The sequence below is a fragment of the Trypanosoma brucei genome, chromosome 10 (genome assembly GCF_000002445.2).
Source record: "Trypanosoma brucei brucei TREU927 chromosome 10, whole genome shotgun sequence".
NCBI classification, from domain to species: Eukaryota; Euglenozoa; class Kinetoplastea; order Trypanosomatida; family Trypanosomatidae; genus Trypanosoma; species Trypanosoma brucei.
Window position 1 is genome coordinate 3,736,225 of NC_007283.1, and position 20,476 is coordinate 3,756,700.

The 20,476-nt window shown below is 49.3% G+C and overlaps 9 protein-coding genes across 9 annotated transcripts, besides 7 other annotated features; all 9 read left to right on the top strand.

Moving 5' to 3' along the window:
* Positions 1–80: 80 nt before the first annotated feature.
* Tb10.61.0850 (signal recognition particle protein, putative) lies at positions 81–2,111 on the top strand (the record flags this gene model as incomplete). Its single annotated transcript, XM_822930.1, has 1 exon — positions 81–2,111. One exon carries the CDS (start codon positions 81–83, stop codon positions 2,109–2,111), a length of 2,031 nt encoding a protein of 676 aa, XP_828023.1.
* A 662-nt stretch (positions 2,112–2,773) lies between these two features.
* Positions 2,774–2,799: a sequence feature (AT_rich).
* A 3-nt stretch (positions 2,800–2,802) lies between these two features.
* On the top strand, positions 2,803–4,611 carry Tb10.61.0840 (ABC transporter, putative; the record flags this gene model as incomplete). The annotated part of the gene is made up of 1 exon (XM_822931.1): positions 2,803–4,611. The coding sequence occupies one exon, from the start codon at positions 2,803–2,805 to the stop codon at positions 4,609–4,611; it is 1,809 nt and encodes a 602-aa protein (XP_828024.1).
* Positions 4,612–6,357: 1,746 nt separating this feature from the next.
* Tb10.61.0810 (hypothetical protein, conserved) lies at positions 6,358–8,865 on the top strand (the record flags this gene model as incomplete). The annotated part of the gene is made up of 1 exon (XM_822932.1): positions 6,358–8,865. One exon carries the CDS (start codon positions 6,358–6,360, stop codon positions 8,863–8,865), a length of 2,508 nt encoding a protein of 835 aa, XP_828025.1.
* Positions 8,866–9,498: 633 nt separating this feature from the next.
* Tb10.61.0800 (hypothetical protein, conserved) lies at positions 9,499–13,020 on the top strand (the record flags this gene model as incomplete). The annotated part of the gene is made up of 1 exon (XM_822933.1): positions 9,499–13,020. One exon carries the CDS (start codon positions 9,499–9,501, stop codon positions 13,018–13,020), a length of 3,522 nt encoding a protein of 1,173 aa, XP_828026.1.
* A 188-nt stretch (positions 13,021–13,208) lies between these two features.
* On the top strand, positions 13,209–13,640 carry Tb10.61.0790 (hypothetical protein, unlikely; the record flags this gene model as incomplete). The annotated part of the gene is made up of 1 exon (XM_822934.1): positions 13,209–13,640. The coding sequence occupies one exon, from the start codon at positions 13,209–13,211 to the stop codon at positions 13,638–13,640; it is 432 nt and encodes a 143-aa protein (XP_828027.1).
* A 212-nt stretch (positions 13,641–13,852) lies between these two features.
* On the top strand, positions 13,853–15,544 carry Tb10.61.0780 (hypothetical protein, conserved; the record flags this gene model as incomplete). Its single annotated transcript, XM_822935.1, has 1 exon — positions 13,853–15,544. The coding sequence occupies one exon, from the start codon at positions 13,853–13,855 to the stop codon at positions 15,542–15,544; it is 1,692 nt and encodes a 563-aa protein (XP_828028.1).
* Positions 15,545–16,155: 611 nt separating this feature from the next.
* Tb10.61.0770 (dynein light chain, putative) lies at positions 16,156–16,548 on the top strand (the record flags this gene model as incomplete). Its single annotated transcript, XM_822936.1, has 1 exon — positions 16,156–16,548. The coding sequence occupies one exon, from the start codon at positions 16,156–16,158 to the stop codon at positions 16,546–16,548; it is 393 nt and encodes a 130-aa protein (XP_828029.1).
* Positions 16,549–16,843: 295 nt separating this feature from the next.
* Tb10.61.0760 (FKBP-type peptidyl-prolyl cis-trans isomerase conserved) lies at positions 16,844–17,434 on the top strand (the record flags this gene model as incomplete). The annotated part of the gene is made up of 1 exon (XM_822937.1): positions 16,844–17,434. One exon carries the CDS (start codon positions 16,844–16,846, stop codon positions 17,432–17,434), a length of 591 nt encoding a protein of 196 aa, XP_828030.1.
* A 574-nt stretch (positions 17,435–18,008) lies between these two features.
* Positions 18,009–19,010, top strand: Tb10.61.0740 (FKBP-type peptidyl-prolyl cis-trans isomerase conserved; the record flags this gene model as incomplete). The annotated part of the gene is made up of 1 exon (XM_822938.1): positions 18,009–19,010. One exon carries the CDS (start codon positions 18,009–18,011, stop codon positions 19,008–19,010), a length of 1,002 nt encoding a protein of 333 aa, XP_828031.1.
* Positions 19,011–19,343: 333 nt separating this feature from the next.
* Positions 19,344–19,371: a microsatellite.
* Positions 19,371–19,391: a microsatellite.
* A 45-nt stretch (positions 19,392–19,436) lies between these two features.
* Positions 19,437–19,456: a microsatellite.
* Positions 19,457–19,749: 293 nt separating this feature from the next.
* Positions 19,750–19,790: a microsatellite.
* Positions 19,791–20,172: 382 nt separating this feature from the next.
* Positions 20,173–20,205: a microsatellite.
* A 266-nt stretch (positions 20,206–20,471) lies between these two features.
* Positions 20,472–20,476: part of a sequence feature (AT_rich) that runs on past the window's edge.

Consider the following 20,476-nt stretch of genomic DNA (forward strand, 5'->3'; position numbering starts at 1 on the left):
TTGTTAATAACACAGTTAAGGTAAGTCAGTTGTAAGCTAAGAAGTAGAACAGACACACAACACTACCCTTTACTGGGATAATGAGTGATGTGAGTAAGTTCGTGAGGCAACTGGAGCGGCTGGTTGAAACCGGGGCGGAACCGTCGAAGATTCTCCCCGCCATTGACAAGATACTCTTTGTGGGATCAAAAAATACATTTGCGCTACGTTGCAAGGTGGTATGTCTGCTTCATCAAGACAAGCACGCGGCCGCGCTGGCTACACTTGAACAGTTGGCTGCGACCGATCCATCATTAGGCAACAAGTCGCAAGAGTACGCATTCCACAAAGCCTATTGCCACTATAGGTTATTTGATGACAGGCAGGCACAAATGGTTCTCAGCCGCGCCCCGCACACGGCAAATCACGTGCCTTCACAACATTTGCTTGCTCAAGCACACTACCGCCTAGAAGAATTCGAAGAAGCCGCTAACATATACGAGGAACTTCTTAAAAATGAAAGATTCCGTGACGAGCAGGAAAAGGCGGAATTGCTCACAAACTATACTGCCGCCTGCACAGCGATGGACGTTCAGCGGACACAGGCAATTGTCCGCTCCGCTGATGTTAAAAATGCGGATATGTTGTATAACGTAGCTACAGCGCAGCTTGAGGTGCAGGACTATGCTGCTGCCACACAGACGCTAAAGCAAGCGGAGATGGTGTGCGCTCGAGCACACCCGGAAAGCCAACTGCGGTCCTTCGAAGATGTGTGCTCGAAGGTTGATGACGAGCTCCGCGCATTATTAGATGCGAAGGGATCACCAGAGCGCGCGTTCTTCGACGACGTGGCCAACATATGGGTGCAGATGGCATTTGTGCACCATGCTATCCACCATGAGGAGAAGGCAGCGGCGCTGCTAACCTTTGTCCTGAAGTATCGTCCCCCATCGGAGGTGACTCTAGCCGTCGCCTCCATTAACTGGGCGGCTATTCAGCGTCACAAAGATTTCTTCGACACCTACCGAAAACTGAAGTCAGCTCAAAACCCAGCAGTGAATAATCGCCTAACATCACGTCAGCGGCTGCTGGTCCACTACAACATTGCGATGCTGCTACTGAACACAGGAAACTTTACAAGATTCAAGCGGCAGGTGGAGTTGGTTGCTAGTGATTACCCTGATGCAGACCTCACACATGCACTAAAACTCGCTCTGGCAGTCGGTGAGACAAAGAAGAAGAAACAGTCCGGGGACAAAACAGTGAGCGAGTACTTGGACAACTACAAAAAGAGCGTAGCAGCGCAACAGCAGCAGCAACAGCGAAAGCCCGCGGTGGGACGAATGCTTCCTCTCATTGCAGCGCAGATATTCCTTGATAACAGCGACTTGGAACGTGCCATCGAGTCACTTTCCTCCGCCGCCGATGATATACAGCGGAGGCCGTGCACCCTTATGACGCTGTTCACGTGGAAGGTGCAATTGGGTGACATTTCTGGTGGAAAGCAACTTCTGAAAGAGTATGCTGGGGCTGCAATGAAGAATGTAGATGTCGTCAAGACCATCACATTATGGGCTGTACGGTTCCTATCCGCTAGGGGGCTGTATGCCGATGGTGTCGATGTCATTCAGGACGCACAAAGGGTTGCTGCAGCACTCCAGCAGGACAGGGAAGTGCTCGCCCTCATGGCACTCTGTCTTTCGTATTATGACATGCAGGCCGCTCGGTCTTGCATCGCGGGTATACCTGATGCTGACAATAAAACAGGCGCACCGTCAGGCAAGATAACTTCCTCATTCATTAAAGAGCTCGAAGCTCAACAACCTTCGCGGCAGCGGATTGAATCCTTTGGGTATCGGCGAGTGGTTGAGGATGACGAGGAGGGCGATGGTGGACCGAAGGCGAAACGAGCGGGTCGCAGGGCGCGTCCAATGCGTAGGCCACCAAAGAATGCGGAGAGCCGAATTGACCCGGAACGATGGATTCCAATGTCACACCGCTCGTACATAAAGGACTTGCCAGAGCGCAGGAAGCGGGAGCTGAAGCGCCTACGCGCCATCGAGCAGGAACAAAAGCGGCGGCTTGCGGAAAAGAGGAAAGTGGCTACGGCCACAGCAGACCCGTCGTCGTAGCGAACCCTCACCCTCCCTCCACGGGGAAACAGCAGTGGGGAAACTCAGGTAAAAAGCGTAAACCCCGGAATTGTCACACAGTGTGGTGAAGGCATTGCTGTTACGGGAGTGTTGGAGTCTTTGAGTCGTCGCATTAAAACATTCCATGACGTGGCTTTGTGTGTCTGCATTCAAATGGAAATGAACTAAAATAAAACAAGTGTGGTAAGAGGAAGAAGCGGTGTGTTTATGAAGTGGGGAATGAAGGAGCAGAGCGGAAGTGCGGAGGAATGAATGGAGCAACTTGCGTCTTCTTATAATCTTTTGTACTACCGTCACTTGCCAAACCTCGAATAACCATCTACAAGCGGAAGAAGAAAAACGAAGCGGTTTAAGGGGCTCACACGGTAGTTTTTGACTTTATTCCGCATGGTGGTAGTTTCGCTTTCCCTATTTCACTACTGTCATTATTTTGTATTACCGCTTGCAATTTGTCTAGTCGAGTGAACTGGTAGTATTTTCTTGAATTTTCTCTGATTTTTTTTTTACTGTGGAAAAGAATTGGAAAGGTGAGACGAAAGGTAAAATTATAAAAAGGGGGAAAGTACACTCACCATACATACAAGGTGGCAAGGAAAAGATTTTATTTCTAATAACTAAATAATTAAGCGTTTGGCCCTCGCTAAAATATTAAAAATATATATTATATCCGATGGCCAAACCGAAGTACCTAAAAAAGAAGCAAGAAGCCGCTGCAGCGGCGGCGGCAGCTGAGCAGCAAAAAAAGGAACAAGATGGGGATCCGTCAGTGGCGAAAGGCGCAGGTGCTCCGGATGAGGAACCAAAGAGCTCCGGTGCGATGGTGGCGTTCGCGAATCCCGTGTTCCGTGACGGTGTGAGCGATATTCTTGTGGAAAAAATCGATATTAGCTACCAGGGAGTTCATATTCTGGAGAATGCCACCTTGAACCTGGTTGCGGGACACCGTTATGGTCTTGTGGGTCCTAATGGATGCGGTAAGTCAACTTTGTTGAAGGTTCTTGGCTGTCACGAAATACCGTTTCCCAAACATGTTGATAGGTATTTTGTGTCGCATGAGGTCGAAGCATCCGATATGTCAGCTATTGACGCAGTAGTGTCCGTGGACAAGGAAAAGGAGCTGCTGGAGAAAGAAATAGAGGAGTTGGCGCTTGCAGATCAGGAGGATCCTGTAGTGACGCAGCGTATGGATGACATTTACAAGCGCCTGGATGAGTTGGATGCCGACACTGCGCTAGCGCGCGCAGGGAAAATATTGTTTGGTCTTGGCTTTACGCCAGAGATGCAGTTACGGCCGACGAAGTCATTTTCTGGTGGGTGGCGTATGCGCATTTCCCTAGCTCAGGCGCTGTTCATTAATCCAACAGTTCTTCTTCTTGACGAACCAACGAACCATCTCGACATTGAGGCCGTGGTGTGGTTGGAGAACTATCTCTCCAAGTTCAAGAAAATTCTTTTCATGGTATCCCACTCGCAGGATTTCATGAATAGCGTCTGCACCAAGGTGGCTCATATGGCCCGGGGGAAGCTCGATTACTACGACGGAAACTACGACCAGTACTGCATAACGCGTGCAGAAAAGGAGAGTAACCAGATGCGCCGCTTTCAGTGGGAACAGAACCAGATTAAGAGCATGAAAGAGTATATTGCCCGTTTCGGTCATGGTAGTGCAAAGCTTGCACGGCAGGCCCAGTCAAAGGAAAAGACGCTTGCCCGTATGACACGTGGTGGCCTCACTGAAAATGTGGCCAAAGACAGGCAAGTAAACTTTTGGTTCCCCTGCGCGGGACCGCTTCCCCCGCCGATGCTTCAGTTCCGAGAGGTGTCTTTTGCCTACCCAGGGCGTGACCCTCTTTTCCAGGACCTTGAACTTGGAGTAGACATGGAATCACGTATCTGTCTTGTTGGACCGAATGGTGCAGGGAAGACAACCCTGACAAAGCTAATGTGCCGTGAGCTGGAACCCACAACTGGTTATGTTGCTAAGAATGCTCACTGCATCATTGCTCGTTTCCATCAGCACTTCGTGGATCAAATCGATTTGTCCCTTTCGCCGCTAGAATGGATGGGACAAGAGTACCCAACGGTGACCGACCCCAATATACTGCGCAGCGCGCTCGGACGATTTGGTGTATCCGGCAAGCTTCAGATGACACCCATGAACACCCTTTCGGACGGCCAGAAGTCAAGAGTGGTCTTTTCCTGGATGGCATTCAAAACGCCTCACTTGATGATTCTTGACGAGCCAACAAACCACCTTGATATTGAGTCCATTGACGCTTTGGCCGATGCGGTTAACAGTTTTGAGGGTGCTGTGGTGGTGGTTTCCCACGATCTCCGCCTCATCGCGCAGATTGCCGAAGAAATTTGGATTGTGGACCAGGGGAAATGCCGCAAGTTTGATGGTGACATCGCCGACTACAAGGAACATGTCCAGCGTGAAGTCAACCGTATGACAGAAGACTACGCCAACCGGAAGTGAGTTCTTCTTGTGGACCGCTGCCGTAACATTAAGATGGAAAGGGGGAGGGAAGAGGAAGTGGAATGAACTGAAGGTGAGACAGAGTAACACGCGAAGATGGGCCTCCCGGGGCTTGAGTTGCAGAAACAGAAACGGCTAATACGAAAGGCACGAGTACGAAGGTGGTCTAATTTCTGGGATCTGAAGCCGTCACGTACGTAGGTTCTCCACTCGGTTTCGCCGATGGGAAAGGCAACACGGTCAGACAAATCTGCTTCACTACTTACTCCGCTTCATTCGTGCAGGTTGTGCCTCTTTTTATTGTGCAACATTATCGAAACCCTTGGTTCGTTGTAACAGCTGGCACAGGGGATGGAAAAGGGCGGTGTCACAAACTGGGCTTTACCGCACTTGCACTCGTGTAAGGACCACTGAAGGTGCAACGACGTTTCGTCTTTGATGTGTGTAAAGGAGGAGGAATGTGAGGGAACAGAAAACGGAGAAAAAAACAAAGCAGTTCTTAGTCAAGGTAATACAGGTGGGGAAGTGCCTGAGCCTTGCTTACACTCTGGTTTTCACTGTAATGCAGTAATGCGCTGCAACAGCTTTTTAGTAATCTTTTCAAACCGTGGAAGTGGTCTCATCCCCTCCCGCCTTGTTTCTCCGCACATTCCCCTCTAACTGGTTACTGCCCTTAAAGTGGTAAGTTTTTTTTTTAATAGGAGGCAAGCTTCGCGTTTTCGGTCCTTTTCGTGTAGCTTACTTAGCTCACACTCTCGTTTTTTAAAAAATATCTGATAATTTCCATGTACTTAATCATTTCTTTTTCTCTACATAATTTTTCTTCACACCAAGTGCGTACATGGTATATTAGTTTAGGATTATTCGTGCGCTTGTAAAGTTCACATTAGAGGGGGGGGCTCGAAAGGATTTTGTAATGCAGCGGAAGCGGTTGGGAAAATAAGCGGCGCTCAAGAGTTGTGAATATTAGTTGTAATCCGAAACAAGGTCAATGGCGTGGGGAAATTCCGTTGTGGTAACGGTGTTTATCTTGTTTTTGTTCAGTCTTCATTACTCCCCGCCAGCGTGCGGAAATCGAGTACAACTTATACCCTTCAACATTGCATGTCCCACCTGGGTCGCCAGGTTGTGGAACAGATGGAAACAGCTATGTTTTCTTATTTTTTTTTCGATTGTAATTAATGTGCCGCGCTCGACACTTGCCGGCGGTGTGGACTCAGTTCCACCGGATCCCGCTTGCACGCTCTCATGCATGTGCCACCGTGTTGTGTCTTTTTTTTTTGCGTGTGTATGTGTGTGTGTGACGAGCGGCGGATATGAATGAAATTTGTGAAAGAAGGTTAAACGGCTTATTCTCGCCTATTCACCCATTTATGGGGAACTATGTTCGATTGAGGCGTGTATGCTCATTTTTGTATTCCACAAGTGTAGAAGTGTATAAAGTCACATACATGCGCACGCACTCGTATGTGAAGGCAACAATTTCTTCCCATCTCTTCATCTTTTCTCTATTCGAACAGGGGACTCGCACCCCACATTGTGGCACAACAAAACGGTAAAAAAGAAGAAAAAGAAAAACGGGATTGCTGTTGCGCTCATTCACACGTTTCGTGGAACATAATTCGGTAAGCGTCTCCTCAAGTTGTATCCGCTGCAGATTGCTAATTGACGTGTTAGGGGAAAGTTTCGACACCTCCCGCCAACGACAGAGGACGCGAAGACACAACGACATACCGAGTACTACCGATGCAGTCTGTGAGGTTCAGCGAAGTGGTGGAGAGGGCGCTTGCGGAATCTTTCCCCTCCGCCGACACTTTTGATAGGCCCGACTTCGATCCTGTTAATTATATCAATAAGGCCTTCCCTGATGCGGCGAGTTTGTCGGAGCTTCCGGCATTTGTCGAGAGCAGCGAAGCTCGATTGAGGGAAACAGAGTGTTCATTGGTGAGGTCGGTGGAGGCACAGGCAGCGAACGCAGTGACTGCCGATAAGGATCTTCGCAACGCAAAGGCCGCTGTTGCCGCACTCTATGAACGCGTTTCAGACATCAAGTTGAAAGCAGCGAAGAGCGAGGACACCGTACATGAATTGTGTCATCAAATTCGTCAACTTGATACAGCCAAAACGAACCTAACAGCGGGCATCAACTTGCTGCGCTCGCTGCAGCTTTGGATGCTGCAACTGCAGACCCTCTCCACGGCCTTTGAGCGTGGTAAGTTCATTCAGTGCCGAGATGCGTTGGCAGAGGTGCAGAAACACTCAGTCACGTTTAGTTCTTTGAAGAATATACCAAAAGTTAAGCAACTCTTCGATAAACAGGCAGTGCTATGTGAGAAACTCGACTACTGTATTCGCTATAAGGTTTTTGGAAGCCTTAACGTCGAGTCGCTCGACGAGAAACAGTTGTCGGAGGCGAGCGCAGTTATTGACCTCCTGGGCAACAACAGCATTCGGGCTATCCGTGAAAGTTTCATTTCCACCATGTTGGAGTCGTACACACAGCGGTTTCAACCGGGAACAGAAAGTGCTCAATTGGAACGCACCGAGCGACGGTATGTTTACATTCGTACGCTTCTTGAGCAGAATGAATCTCTTTTCCGTAATGCGTTTCCGCTTCGCTGGTGTGTGCCACAAGAGTTGTGCTTAACCTTCTGCCTCCGCACTAAGGCAGACCTGGATCAGCTTCTGAGCGAAGCAAGTGGAAACGTCGATGTGGTGGTGCTCACCTATGTACTGCAGAAAACTATTGATGTGGAGCGTGACCTAACCCATATGATGGCTTGGAAAGGGGACTTCCCCGGGAAAGAGGCATTGCCTCAGTACAGATATAATGGCATCATTCTGTCATCCTTCAAGGATCACATGAAGCTCTTTGTAGACAACGAAGACAGGCTCATGGGTGAAGCGTTATCTCAGCCCATTCTTATTGAGCCAGAAAACAGCGTGAAGGGTGGTGGGGGTGACAATGAGGGCAGCACCGCAAAGAATGAGCCTGTGTACGGATGGGGCGAGGAGTCCGGCAGTTCTGTAGGTCTGACGATCCCCCTCTCGGCAGACCTTTTCCTATTCATAAGGGAGAGTCTGAAGCGTGCGTTGCGTATCTCTCAGCAGGATGTGTTACTGGATATGGCCGCGGTTTGGCGGAAGTACCTCCTGCACTTTGCAGAATCTGTCGGGTCACTCATCCCCAACCCTGCCTGTACTCGACAGGATGTAAGACACGCGTGTATTATTGCGAATACAATGGAGTTGTGTCAATCTACCAGCAAAGGTCTTGGTGACGAAGTTTGTACCCGAGGCGAGGTTCCGGCTCGGGTGATGGGCTTCGAACAAGTGTCGGAGACATTCTCCGCTTTGTACAGCAAAGCCATAGTTTCCATTGTTAAGGGAATAGAAGCCAATATGACTCCCCTCATCATACAATATGGAAATGAGCGCCTCTCTAATAACATCGAAGATCACCTGGATGTTCACGATGAGTCTCCTCATATACGGTCCATGACTGCCAGCCTACACGACATGATGGAAGTTTGCGCGGTACTGCTCCCACAAACAAACCTCCGGTTTCTCCTCGACAAATTAGCCGCTACTGTGGTACCTTTGTATACCGAAATATTTTACCGATCAAAGTGCCTGTTGAGTGGCACCGCTGTAGGCCTCATGCGGGTTGACTCGTCAGCGCTGGAGCGTACGTTCGTTCAGCTCCCCAACTATAATGATCCCGAGCGCTTCGAGCCGTCAAAGGTTTCCGGGTATTTGAAACTTGTCCGGCGGGAGTTTGACCGCTTCAATCGCACGCTGAATGTATTACAGGTGGACCCCACCATGGACGCATTCGTTGATGTGTACTATGAAGCTATGTTACCTGAGGACAGATCCATTCAAAACTTCGTGCGCCTTGTGGAAATGAAAGGACGACGGCGGGAGGACATACCGGCATGGATTGCTGCCCTTTCCAAACGAGGGGTTGTGGAGGTAACGAGACGTGACGGTCAGCGCGAGGTGGCCCGTGCTGCCACGATTAATACAAGTGAACAACCGAATTCCGGTAAAGGGTCGAAGATTTTTGGTAATCTTACCAACGTCGTTGGCCGAAATGCGCAACGGAGCGCCTCCCCAAACCCGCCACGGACCAGCGCGGCTAAAAAGACACAACTGGAAAAGGGATTTGGTGAGCGTCTGGCGGAAGCGGCGTCTTCAATGAAGTTTCTTTCTAACTTTAAGAAGGACAGCAACGACAATAGTGCTAATTAGCTTGTCGACGCTACTTCTCCTCTATGTGCCGTTGTTTCAGTAATCTGTGCTAAGTTTGTGCAGTAATGGGCACATGTGTATCGTGTTTTCCCCTTTGCCGTAACTGGTGACTCTGCTACTGCTAGTATGCGCCGAGTCCGTTGATCTGTTTGCTCTCTCGCCCGGTGTCTGTAGGGCCAATTTTTTTTTTTTGAAAACACAGTGACTGTGGGGGTTAGTGCTTCAATTCGCATGAATTAGCCGGTTCATCTGTTGTCTCTTGTGCTACGTTTTCTGCTCCAGTGTGTGTCCTTGTTTGGTCTTTTTACTTTCCCTATGCTTGCTGTTATATACATCGCAATCGACAAGGAGTGCAAACCACCTACTGACCCGTTGTTTTCACTTTTTAACCGTTTCTCGCCTTTTCTGCAGCGAAGTGCCACCTGATCTTACGGTGCGCGTGCACTGTCACCCGGTCAACGTGTTCCGGTGAAACGTGAGCTCAGTTCAATCGGTCGGGGAAGTCGACGTCGTAAAAGCTCTGGAAGGAAAGAAAATTAATCAATTCGGATTCGTTCCGATACCCTCTTCTCTTGTAGTTAACTAGTGAGTAGGTTGTATCGTCATCGCATGGCTACCCTTCGGTTTCATTGAATGCTGACTGCACTGCATGTAACACTTCCACGTGGACAAGCACGCCACGACCAGAGATGCCCCAACAGGTGCATTGTGGCGAATGAAAACACAGGTGAAGTTTCCCTCATCCCAGTCGTGCACCCGTCAGAGCGGGAACCCCTTTCCAGAGGCCCTGTGGACGACACCGACGACGAGGGGGATGAGGTGCAGTTTTGTTTCGGCCACATTTCCATCAGCCCCCACCACAGTAGCATTTTCGCTAAGCAGCTGGCTCCACTCCTCCAGGAATTGTGGCGCTGTTTCCTCTGTTACCGGTGGGGGTGTGCAAACTCGGCAGCGAAGGAAAAAGATATCCGTAAGAGCCACTCAGGATGCCCCCGTAGCAGTAACCCCGCGCGAGTTTCAGAAAAAGGAAGACCGTGGTGCAGGGTTTGTTCAAACGAGCTTTACTCTTTGACACGCTCTGTGTTCGTCTACGGAAGTCAGTCGACCACGGATCGCCGAAGTCTGTTCATTCATCTAGCAAAGGCTACCGGACAAGCCTTAGTGCAGTACGTTGATTTTGCCTCCCCTTTCTGTTGTGGTGATCGCTGTAGTGTTTCATTCTCGTTAGTTGATTTGCACCATCGATGGGGTGTGCGGGATGTACTGAATATCGACGATGTAAGGCAGGGGTATAGCGGCCCTCACCGCACGAGGCAGAGCCAAACGCAAGGAAGGTTGTGGGTACCGCCGAAGCGCGAGGGACTTAGTAACGGAGAAAACGTTTCGCAGCGCATACTTTGCGCTATTAAGCAGGCTGAGGCTCCACGGTCATTGTGCACCTTTGCGGAAAGGGAGGACCATACGTTACGAAGCACACTTGTGCTTACTTTCTTTATTTCCAGGCACTCACATGGCGCGGTTGAATTAACCGCGGATGGAGCTACACTCTGGGGACATAAGCACTGCCATCGGGAGAGGCGCAGAGAAGGTTCTGTGGAGGAAGCACGGATCAACATCATCCTTCTCCCAGACAGTGTAGCGGCAGCTCGCGGTAGGCGTGATGCTGAAGAATCTCGTTCACTGGCACGGGTCCTCCAAGCATGTGGAAGTTGGCGTAAAAAGGTGGAGGAGGGGGAAGATCCTGCAAGCGCTGGGGCGGTACATGGCCGGGAACCAGGTCGTGTTGGGTCGGTATCCGGTGATCGGTTTGGTGGTGAGGTACAGCCCCCGCACTCAGAGGTGACCTCGGTGTCGTTGTGTGCTTCGCCGCTACTAAGTCATCTTTTCTATACCACTGCACATTACATTTGTCACGTGGGAAGGGGTCTCTATTCTTCGGACCTCCACAACCCGGAGGCGAAGAGGGTGGGGGCGGGCAATTGTGCTGGGTGCATCGGCGGTGCCGAACGGCACTCACCAGGGGTATCTCCCCATTGTAGTAGTTGTAACCCGTCATTATTTGGGTCATGTGGCTCCAGCATTGCCGTTGACTGCGTTGACGCAAGTCTTGGGAAAAGCATTGTTGTGTGCTGTGTCAATTCGGGACTGGATCACCGCCCCCAAGTGCGTCAAGCTCTTTTCTTCGTTCATCGTGTGACAGCCGGTGGAAAGTCTCAGGGCGCCACTCCCTGCGAAAGAAACAGCTTTGAGAATTCTGGATCAATCAGTGAAGTCAGACAATATTTCCAGAAAAAAAAGGTGGAACGGGAAAACGTTTTTTCTTGTGAACACGGCATGCGGCAAAGTCCGGAAAGACGGTCCGCTCCGATCCCTCAGCCTAATGATACCACGAAACCTGTGTGCACAGAGTTAGGAGAGCGTCCTACCGATTTCGCCGCGTCCCCCGGTGATGCGGGCGCTCCCAGTGATAGGATCTGCAGCAAGAGCAAACATTGCTGTGAGAATCACGTGGAGCTGGGTTCCCCCAGTAGTGAGCCTCCGCAGACAACCCACACCGCAACGGGAATGCATCGTCTCCACAAGCGCACAGTCTTTGGAGGGTATGATGGGTATCAAACATATAACTTTCCCCATGTAAACCATGACCAAAGTGATAAGGACTGTTCTTCACATGGATTCTTATTCGATGTAGACAAGAACATGAGTGCACACTCGAGAGTTGTGGAAGAAGCTGCATCAAAGGGAAACCAGCTCTCAGGTCTGAGCCGAGGGTGTACTCGGTTCTGCACGCCGGGCGACGCACACAGTCCCCTTACACCACACGCGAGACATATGCCCGGTGAATCCTCGACGTATAATTGCAGTGCAGCTCGCGCCGCGTTGCTTGGGGAAGGACATACGGAAGAGGAGGAAGAAAAAAAACGTCCCTGCGGTAACGTTGCTCAACTGCCGCGCTCGCAAGTGAGTGCCAGCGAGGGGCTGAACATCTCCGGTGGGCTGGTGGGGTGGGCGAAGGGATCTCACGAACACTGCAAGGGACCCGCGAGTGCAATGAAAAGGACCGACGAGTTGGCACACGCATATTGGGACCTCATTGAAGCGGAGGTGGAAACCCATGATTCGATAGATCATTACGTTAGACACCATGTGGTCGCACCACCACGCACCTCTTCTTCACCTGAACCGCAACGGGAAGTGCCCTTATGGAAGGAAGGACGCGTGGAAGAAGACAGGAAGTCGCTCGGTATGCCAGAGACGCTGCTGCTGCGAAAAAAAAATGTTGATAAGTCGACGACAACAGCCGCCACATCGACAGAACAGCGTGTTGAGAAAATGATCAATAAACTGGAGGTGCAACTTCTCCTTTTAGGGTACCGGCTCTTCCTTTCTGGATTATCAGAAGATGCAGATCCCGTATATGTTGCGGAAAGCCGTGATCTGACACGTGACGAGGGAAGTGCCCACGCCAGCAACCACACGGGCGTCCACCTTCCAAAACACATTTTTGACACGCTAGCATCCAACCTAGCGCAGCAACCGGGAACCCTTGGCAAATCTGAGAGCTATCGTGTGGCTGGAAAGACCACATTTGAACAAAGCCTTTGTTGGAAGTGTCTTGCACATCGACACACTCGAAAAGACGATGCGTATAGAAGGTTTCTGGATGTGCTTCAGGCATTGTGCGGGCGTATCACCCGTGAAGGGTGGCTTGACCGTACATCTCCATTCGCGGAGGAAGAGCAGGAGGAGCGGATGGGTACTGGAGAACTATCAAGGAACTTGCCCTTCTCTGTTTCGTCTATGGAGCAGCGTGAATCATCGTTATTACTGCAGGCTAGCAAGCTTACAACGGCGCTGCATCAACGGCGGACCCACAAGCAGCAAGTGATACATGATGATGCATGTATGCAAATAGCAGAGTTGCAGGAGGAACTGAGGAGAGAACGAGAGCAGCGCCGAAAGCTGCAGGAAGAGCTCGCAGAACTTCGTTTTCGGACAAGCAAATATAAGGCCAAGCTCTCTTTCATTGACAGTACATTGAAGCCAATGGTCACCAATGGAATCAAGGAACTGGAGGCAATGATCAGTGAGCGAAAGAGGATGCGGAGGTCTTCACGGGAGGGAGGGCGGAGTGGTGACGGGATAGAACCGTAAAGCATCCACCTTTTTCCCTTGTAGTTTGTTTGTATATATTTTGTCGTGCGTGAGCCACACTCTATCATGTATTTCGGGAATTTCCCCAACCTTCACCTTTGATGTTGTACTGTAGTTGGCTGATCAGGAATACCTTTGCTTACCCTTACTTGGATGAATAATGACCTGTTTTCTTTTCTGTCGTTGAAATGACGCCATGTTTTCATTCCCCCTTCCTACACTCCCGATATCAGTTTGTGGGGGTGGGAGTGTTGTTTATTTGTACTTGTTTGTTTGCTGGTTTCACAGCTCTTCTAAACCAGTATCACCCTTTAAAGGCGGCGCGTGAGCATCCCTCTGGTTTTGTACGTTGGCAATGCAAAGGTGATTGGAAAAGAATGTCAGTACACCGTGGGCTCCGTTCCTTCTTCCGTACGCATGCAAAAGGTAAGTATGTGCATGTGCGTGTGGCTGTGTGCGCATGTGGGTTCTTCATTGACGCCTCTTCTCGGCCAAACCGTGGGGATACTTATCAGCGGCTACATACCATCAAATTACATCTTCTTCTAATGTACCCTCACGTTCAGCCCCAGCCGCTTTTTTTTTCTGATTTTCCAAGCTGTCTACAGCACGCCCATTGATACGCGGGTGTAGACACCAGGGTTAAAACGTTAGCGCGCGTGCGTACACGCAACTATATTTTTGGTGTGCACCTTCGCATTCATATATACGTATAAATATATATAAGTACGTGGCACGCCGCACCTCAGATTTAACGATCTACGTCAGCAGGATACGTTTGAAACATCACATACCACCTGCGGAGGGACGGTAACTCGCAAGTGTGTGTGAGATGAATGGAAGGTATGCTCGGCAGTCGGGGTGTTTTCGTGGTAAACGTCCACGTGAAATCACAACGCAGAAGCTTTTCAACCGTGCCATCGAGCATTTTCAGTCGATTTATAATGACTCTGTGGAACGCCACGAACGCGAGACCTTCGCTTCCCGTGCAGTATTTGAAAAGCAATGTGGTGTGGACCGCGAGCACTTTAACAGGGCGCATGGAAGTTTGGCGAAACATGGCAAGGGGAAAGACTTCGCACTCGTTTTAGAGCAGTTTGAAAACGAGGAAGCGAAATTGCAGAGGGAGCACGAAGAAGAACTTCAGCGGGTGTATCCCCTTGCCTTTTTGGAGCTTGACACAGCCGCTGTCCTTTCCCTGACACTGATTCCTAGGCTAAAGAGCAAACTCGACTTACTGGAGAGGCAGCTCACTCAGCGGCGCAAATTCACCAATCAACATCAAGGCGATGCCGCGGCGAGAGGAAGTCACTCTCGAGATGTTGACCCTCCTGTGGACGCAAAGGAGTCGGACGACAAAAACGGTGCGGATGGCGTCCCGTCTGAACTGAATGATGCGAAGACTGGAATCGAAGAGGATGATGTCGGAACCTTGTGTGTTGGAAGAGGCGCGTACATTACGGGTGATGAGCCCAGTGAAGTGGAAGAGTCAGATTCTAGCGCGTTGGTTCAGGTTTTAGATACTAGCGTTGAAGATGGGAAGGTAGGCACTGGTACTGGAGGGGGGTTTCGTAATCATGTGCACCGATTGGTCTCAAGAGGATTGGGTAACATTTTGTCCATCCCAACAGACGTCATGCGAGCTGGCGCTGCCGATTTTGCCCGTATTGGCTTACTCCTCAACACTGAGAGCCGCAGGCAACGGCGCGATGAAAGGAGGAAATTTCTTCGCAGCCACATGGAAGTTTGTGGTCCCGAGGGGAAGACCATCGGGAAATGGGAGCTGAAGCGCCTCCTCCAGGAAGGAAAAGAAGATAAATTGAAGCAGGAAGAAATTTTTGCAGCGCTGGAGGCGGCGAAAACTATGCCGGAATTTACCGGAAGTGATATGAATGCCAATATAGTTGAAAGCATGGAGAACGATGGGGCTCCACGTAAAACTGCTGGTGCTTCAACTGCATCACGCGAAACAGGGGACACAACCGCGTCGGAAACGGTTGTAAAGCGCCATACCAAAATCGTCCTTCGGGGAAACGGTTCACGACGGGACGATGGTGTTCCATTTACCAGAAAGGACTTTGAATGGACTAGTCTGGGCCTTGACGACGAGAGTATAGGTGAGGGCTCTCGTATGGAGAAGTTGGCGGAGTCGTACATGTGGCCGAAGCGAACTGAGGACCGTATTCCTCACATTTTGTGTGGTGAGGTCATACCCACGTATTTTCGTGTGAGGCAGTATCAATTAGACACTTCTTCACCCACCACCGCGACCGTGCAAATGAGTGCCACCGGAGAGGATGGCTGTCCCTCTACTCTGTTGGATGATCTCGCAGAGGCGACCCAACTTGATCCAGTGCGAGAAGGGATGTCTAATGGAGAGAAAGGAGTAGTTACAAAAAAGTCCCCGTTAGTGTTTCGAATTCCGTTTCGCGCGAAAAGTGTTTGGCTGAAGGTAGACACCTTGGGAGACTTTATTGCCAGCCAGGTGAAGTTCTTCGGGGCCGTAACTTCTCGTGAAATATAGATTTTTGATCCCCATAGGTATTTGTTATACTTTCTACTCCCTCCTCCCTTTCCAGTGCATTCCTTGCTTGTTCCTGGACTCATTTCGTCTTTGAGCCTTTGTCTCATATCGTGTAATACATTTTGAAGTAACTTCCACCGCGTGAAAGAGGTGAGGAGGATATGGGGCGCAGCAAACAGGAGGGGAAAGGGGGGAATGACAGCAGTAAAAGTGTCTTGATATACAAATTTGCATAGATGCCCCTCCCATTGTGTGGAGCGGTGCGGCATACACGCACAAGTAGTCACGGATCATCCTGATTACTGGAGTTCTTGCACCACAGGCACTTAATGTGATCTCTCCCCTCTACTTCCTCCCTGCGCAACTCCCACTGTAAGCATCTTCTAGGAAAGAACAAAAAGTAGATAGGGGCACTTTTCTGACTTTCTTTGGAAATCTTGTTTTAGCTGTGGTAGTTCCCCTGTGGTCCTTGTGTCGTCTGTCTACTACCGGTAATATTTTTACGATTTTAGGTCTATTTTTGGCTCTCCATTGCGGGTTGTGGGGGCTTAAAGCGAGGTCAACAAACCTTTAGATAAGTAGACAAGGGAGCGATAATTACCACAATAGACATGGCGGGCACCACCGCTATAGTAAAGGACTCGGCAATGTCTCGAGAATTGCAGCAAGACTGCATTGACTGTGCCGCGCATGCACTACACGTCATGGGGCTGAATGAGCAGACCGCGATGGCACAGTTCATCACGCGCGAACTCAATAGCAAATACGGATCACGTTTCCACTGTGTTGTAGGACGCTCCTTCGGTTCATATGTTGGTCATGACAGCCAGTACTTCATCTACTTCCTGATCGGTGATTGTGCGTTTCTGATCTGGCGCACCGTAGATACCTTCGAAGAGCGTGTGTTTTATGCAGCGGTGGACGACATAGCCGTCGGAAACAAATATTATAGTTGCGAAAAAAACACCTGTGTTGATGAGAAGCTGGGACAAACGTCAATGTAAAAAACTTCCAAGTACAGCAACCACCAGCGTAACACCCCTACAAATGAAATCGGTCGGCTGTGCAATGTCATTTGTTTGTTCTCTTGCCCTTGCATTCACGGAGCTACTTATATGATGCACTAGATCCCTGCTTGGCACTTGCTATTCAACTCCTCCCCTAAAAAAGACACCTGGTCGTGAACGTGTCAACATAATCCCCATCATCACAATGAATTCACTTGTTTGACATATTCAAGTCCAAAGGAAGTGGGTGAAATAGACGGAGGGTTTGAATTCTTCTATCAATCAAACGACTATGTATGGTGTTGAGTGTTTTCGGCCACTTGGCCTCGCCGCCTTTATGTTGGCAGTCCTTTCGGTCGTGCGGGTCGCAACATCAGAAGATGACCCAAACAAACTGACGCCGCAGGAGCGCATAGATAGATACCGCAAACGAGTTGCGCGGTCGTTCCTCCTTAAGATGGCTGAAGAACCCGGTGCCATGACGCTCCCCTCAGGCGTCGTTGTTCACGTGCTCAACCGCGGCGGTGGTGGACGGTCGGCTGCTGTTGATGATGAATGCACCGTTCACTACACAGGAACACTGAAGGATGGAACTGTGTTTGACAGCTCACGAGATCGCGGACAGCCCTTCAAACTTAAGCTGGGCCAAGTGATTGTTGGTTGGCAGGAGGTCCTCCAACTGATGCGACCCGGCGACCGCTGGAAAGTTTTCATCCCACCTGAACACGGCTACGGTGCGAGAGGTGCAGGCCCAAAGATCCCACCCCACTCCGCACTGGTGTTTGACATGGAGTTGATTTCCATTGAAGGCGGCGGCAACGGTCGCACTGAAAAGGAGGTGGAGGAAGTTCTCAAGGGTTACGCGGGGAAGGGAGACTTGTAATTGGTTGATTATTGAGAGGAAGGGGGAAGGTAAAAGAATTTGCCGTGTATGATACTGTGCGAGGGTGCATAAACGCGCTTGCTGGTAGTGTTCACCGGGGGATCAGAGTTGTTAGGGAGTTAATGTGTGTTAATAGTGTTTGTTCCCGTTGGAAGAATTTTCACATATGTATGGGGGAAAGGGAGCAAAATCAAGGCGGCACCGCCCGGGAGGCATCATCTCTACTGCTGTTTTTTGCATATCTATTGTGTTTGCCACCCTCCTACTCCTGTAAAGTAGGGGGTTGTATTCTACCGATGTTAAAGCAGAGACAACGACAGAAAATGGCAAGGGCAATAACAACCAAAACAACCGTGATCATCCAAGTTGCAGGTACCAATAATGGAGACGATACCAAGTGCCTATCTTATCTCTTGTCACCAAATGAAAAAGTTTCTAAGGAGAGAAAAAAGCGCGTCATACTCTTTACGAATCATTCCATCACTTTTTTGTTTGTGCGCTTACTTTCAGCATCCTTCCCCTCTCACTGCTTTTTTTTTTTTTGGACGGGTTGTTTGTAAGGGTGTAGGTTGCAATGAACAATGGCGATAATTCCTCCGTAGGAAGCATCAGCGCTCCACCGCGGCAGAGACACAAGTTTGGCACCCGCACAGCTGAAGGTATCGCAGCACCCGTAGCGGCGGGGGGGATAATAACACGTGGAGGGAATTTTCAGAAGCCAACTCCCTCAAGTGACGACTCCGCGGCCTCAACAGAAGATTTATCTCTGCTCTTGTGGTGTAGCGTCGGGGTTTTCTTGTTGCTGTACGTGATCAGTGGGCGGTTTCACAACCTCTATATAACTCCGGAGGATAATGATAAGGCGGAACAAAATTTCCTCCAATATTTGTCTGAGCGTTGGTCTCGCGAAGGTGATGCAATCATCACAAAGGCGTCAAATGATGCCAGTTTTACGCAGCACGGTGATGGACGTATTTATTTCCGCGTAATGAATCAAACCTTTCCTATTAAGGAGTCCACGCCGCCACGCGTTGTGTCAAAAGTATCTCTTCCGGAAGTAAGCAGTGACAACCGGTGGCGCGGTGATTTGAAAAATGCCACAAGTGAGGCAGCCATGGAGTGGCGTAACCTGACTCAGACGATGCAATGCGCTGGAATCGATGGGCCACTCATTTTTCACCTTGTCGCGTTTCTTTCGAGTGGCGTGCGCTTTGTGAGTACATATGTTCCACCAGGGAAGCCTGAGATACGGTCAGTGGGAGCCCACATTCCATGTCTGAATGCCATTCTGCCATTGATGTGCAAAGGTGACAAATGGGAAATTATCTGCCCTCCTGAGATGGCATTCGGATCCCACGGATTTCAGGAGGTGCCCCCATCTGCGACAACAATCTGGCAGGTTTTCATGTTGGATGTGACTAAAAGCGGGCCACGCACGCGGGCACACGTGCAAAAGCTCCTCGCGGCAGCGACACGACGTCATTCCGGCGAGGCGCCGATTACTCGAAGGGAATTGTACGAAAGGGCAATGCGAGCCCGTGGGAAACTGTTGGGTAACGGTGAAGGCACACTGTAAGGGATGACATTATGATGTGTGCAAATACGCATCGCGGGGAGGGGCGCCACCTTGTGGTGGCGTGTAGTGAAGAGAAAAGAAATACAAATGGGAGGAGAGAAACGAAATAGTCCATGCAATATATAAGAAAAGAATATTTACGGGGGTGGATACCTTGTTGTGAAGCCCCATGTGCATTGATGCCCGCGTGTCTGTTGTACAGCACCGCTATTGGCTCGGCTGTAGTGGTCACCATTGTTTGGCTCTGTTTTTACTTCCCATCAACACCCCTGTGGCAACTACAGAAAGGGGAGGGAGTAGGGCGTTTTAGTGAATTCATAGTTCTCTTTTTTAATACATATATATATATATATATATATATGTGTGTGTGTGTGTGTGTGTAGTTGTTGGTTTTCTTCCCGCTTCCACAATGACACGAGTATATTTTGGTGGTGGTGGTGGTGGTGTTTTTAACCCCCTGTGGGGGAGCTCTGAAAAGAAGTTAAAGAACCTCTTTCCGACGAGTGAAAGGAAAAAGGAAACGAGGGTCAACAGTACTCCTTTGATCTGGGAGTGAAGGGAAATTCACCGACCTTGAGCTGTTTTTTGTTTTACTATTTTGTTTATTTGTTTCCATTCAGTTGTTTTCGTTATCATTATTGCTGTCACATCGTTGTTCATAACCAATGTTTCAATGTCTTACTTCCTCATCCGATCCCAAAGTTGGTTTAGGAATGCTCCGAACAAAAAAAAAACAGATTGTGTGTGTGTGTGTGTGTGTGTGTGTGTGTGTGTGTGTGTATAGACAAGACCATAGTTACCACCTTTTTTTTTTTGCGCCTTCACTGCGCGTAATATCCATTGTGTGTTGGTTTATTAGTTGATTCACTAATGCAGATCATTATTTGGTGTTAGTGTCCTTTCTATCGAATATTTTACTCACTTTCCATTCCGTTGAATGGTGGTGATATTTCAGAACGACAGAGCAAAAATGTCTGTGTTTCCTCGCTTATTTGTGCCATTCCGCAACACGCTACTCTCCTCTCTTCTCTCTTCTCTCTTTCCTTATGTGAATATGTAAAAACATAAATTTTACCCGTAGTTGGCACTCCGTACCCCGTAAATATAGCATTTGACTGTGGTTAGGAAATCCAAATAACGTATAGCACATATACTTATATTGTTGTTCATATATTTATTTATTTATCTGTTTATTCACATCCCCGCCGCGAGTAATAGTTTTTCTGTGCCTGTGTTTTATAGAGGAAGGAAAAAACAAGTCAATCCATCGACGAACGACAGCAAAAACTAAAACATTTAAAAGAAAAAAGAGCAAAGTGGAGGGGGAAAGTAGCAACAAAAGGAACAGTGTTAAAGAGAGGTATATATTTATTCACTATTTCACCTATACGTTGAAGGAAGAAGAAAGAGAGAAAATCGAACCAAAAACGAGGTGAACGAAAGGGTAGCCGACTCTCTACGAAAAA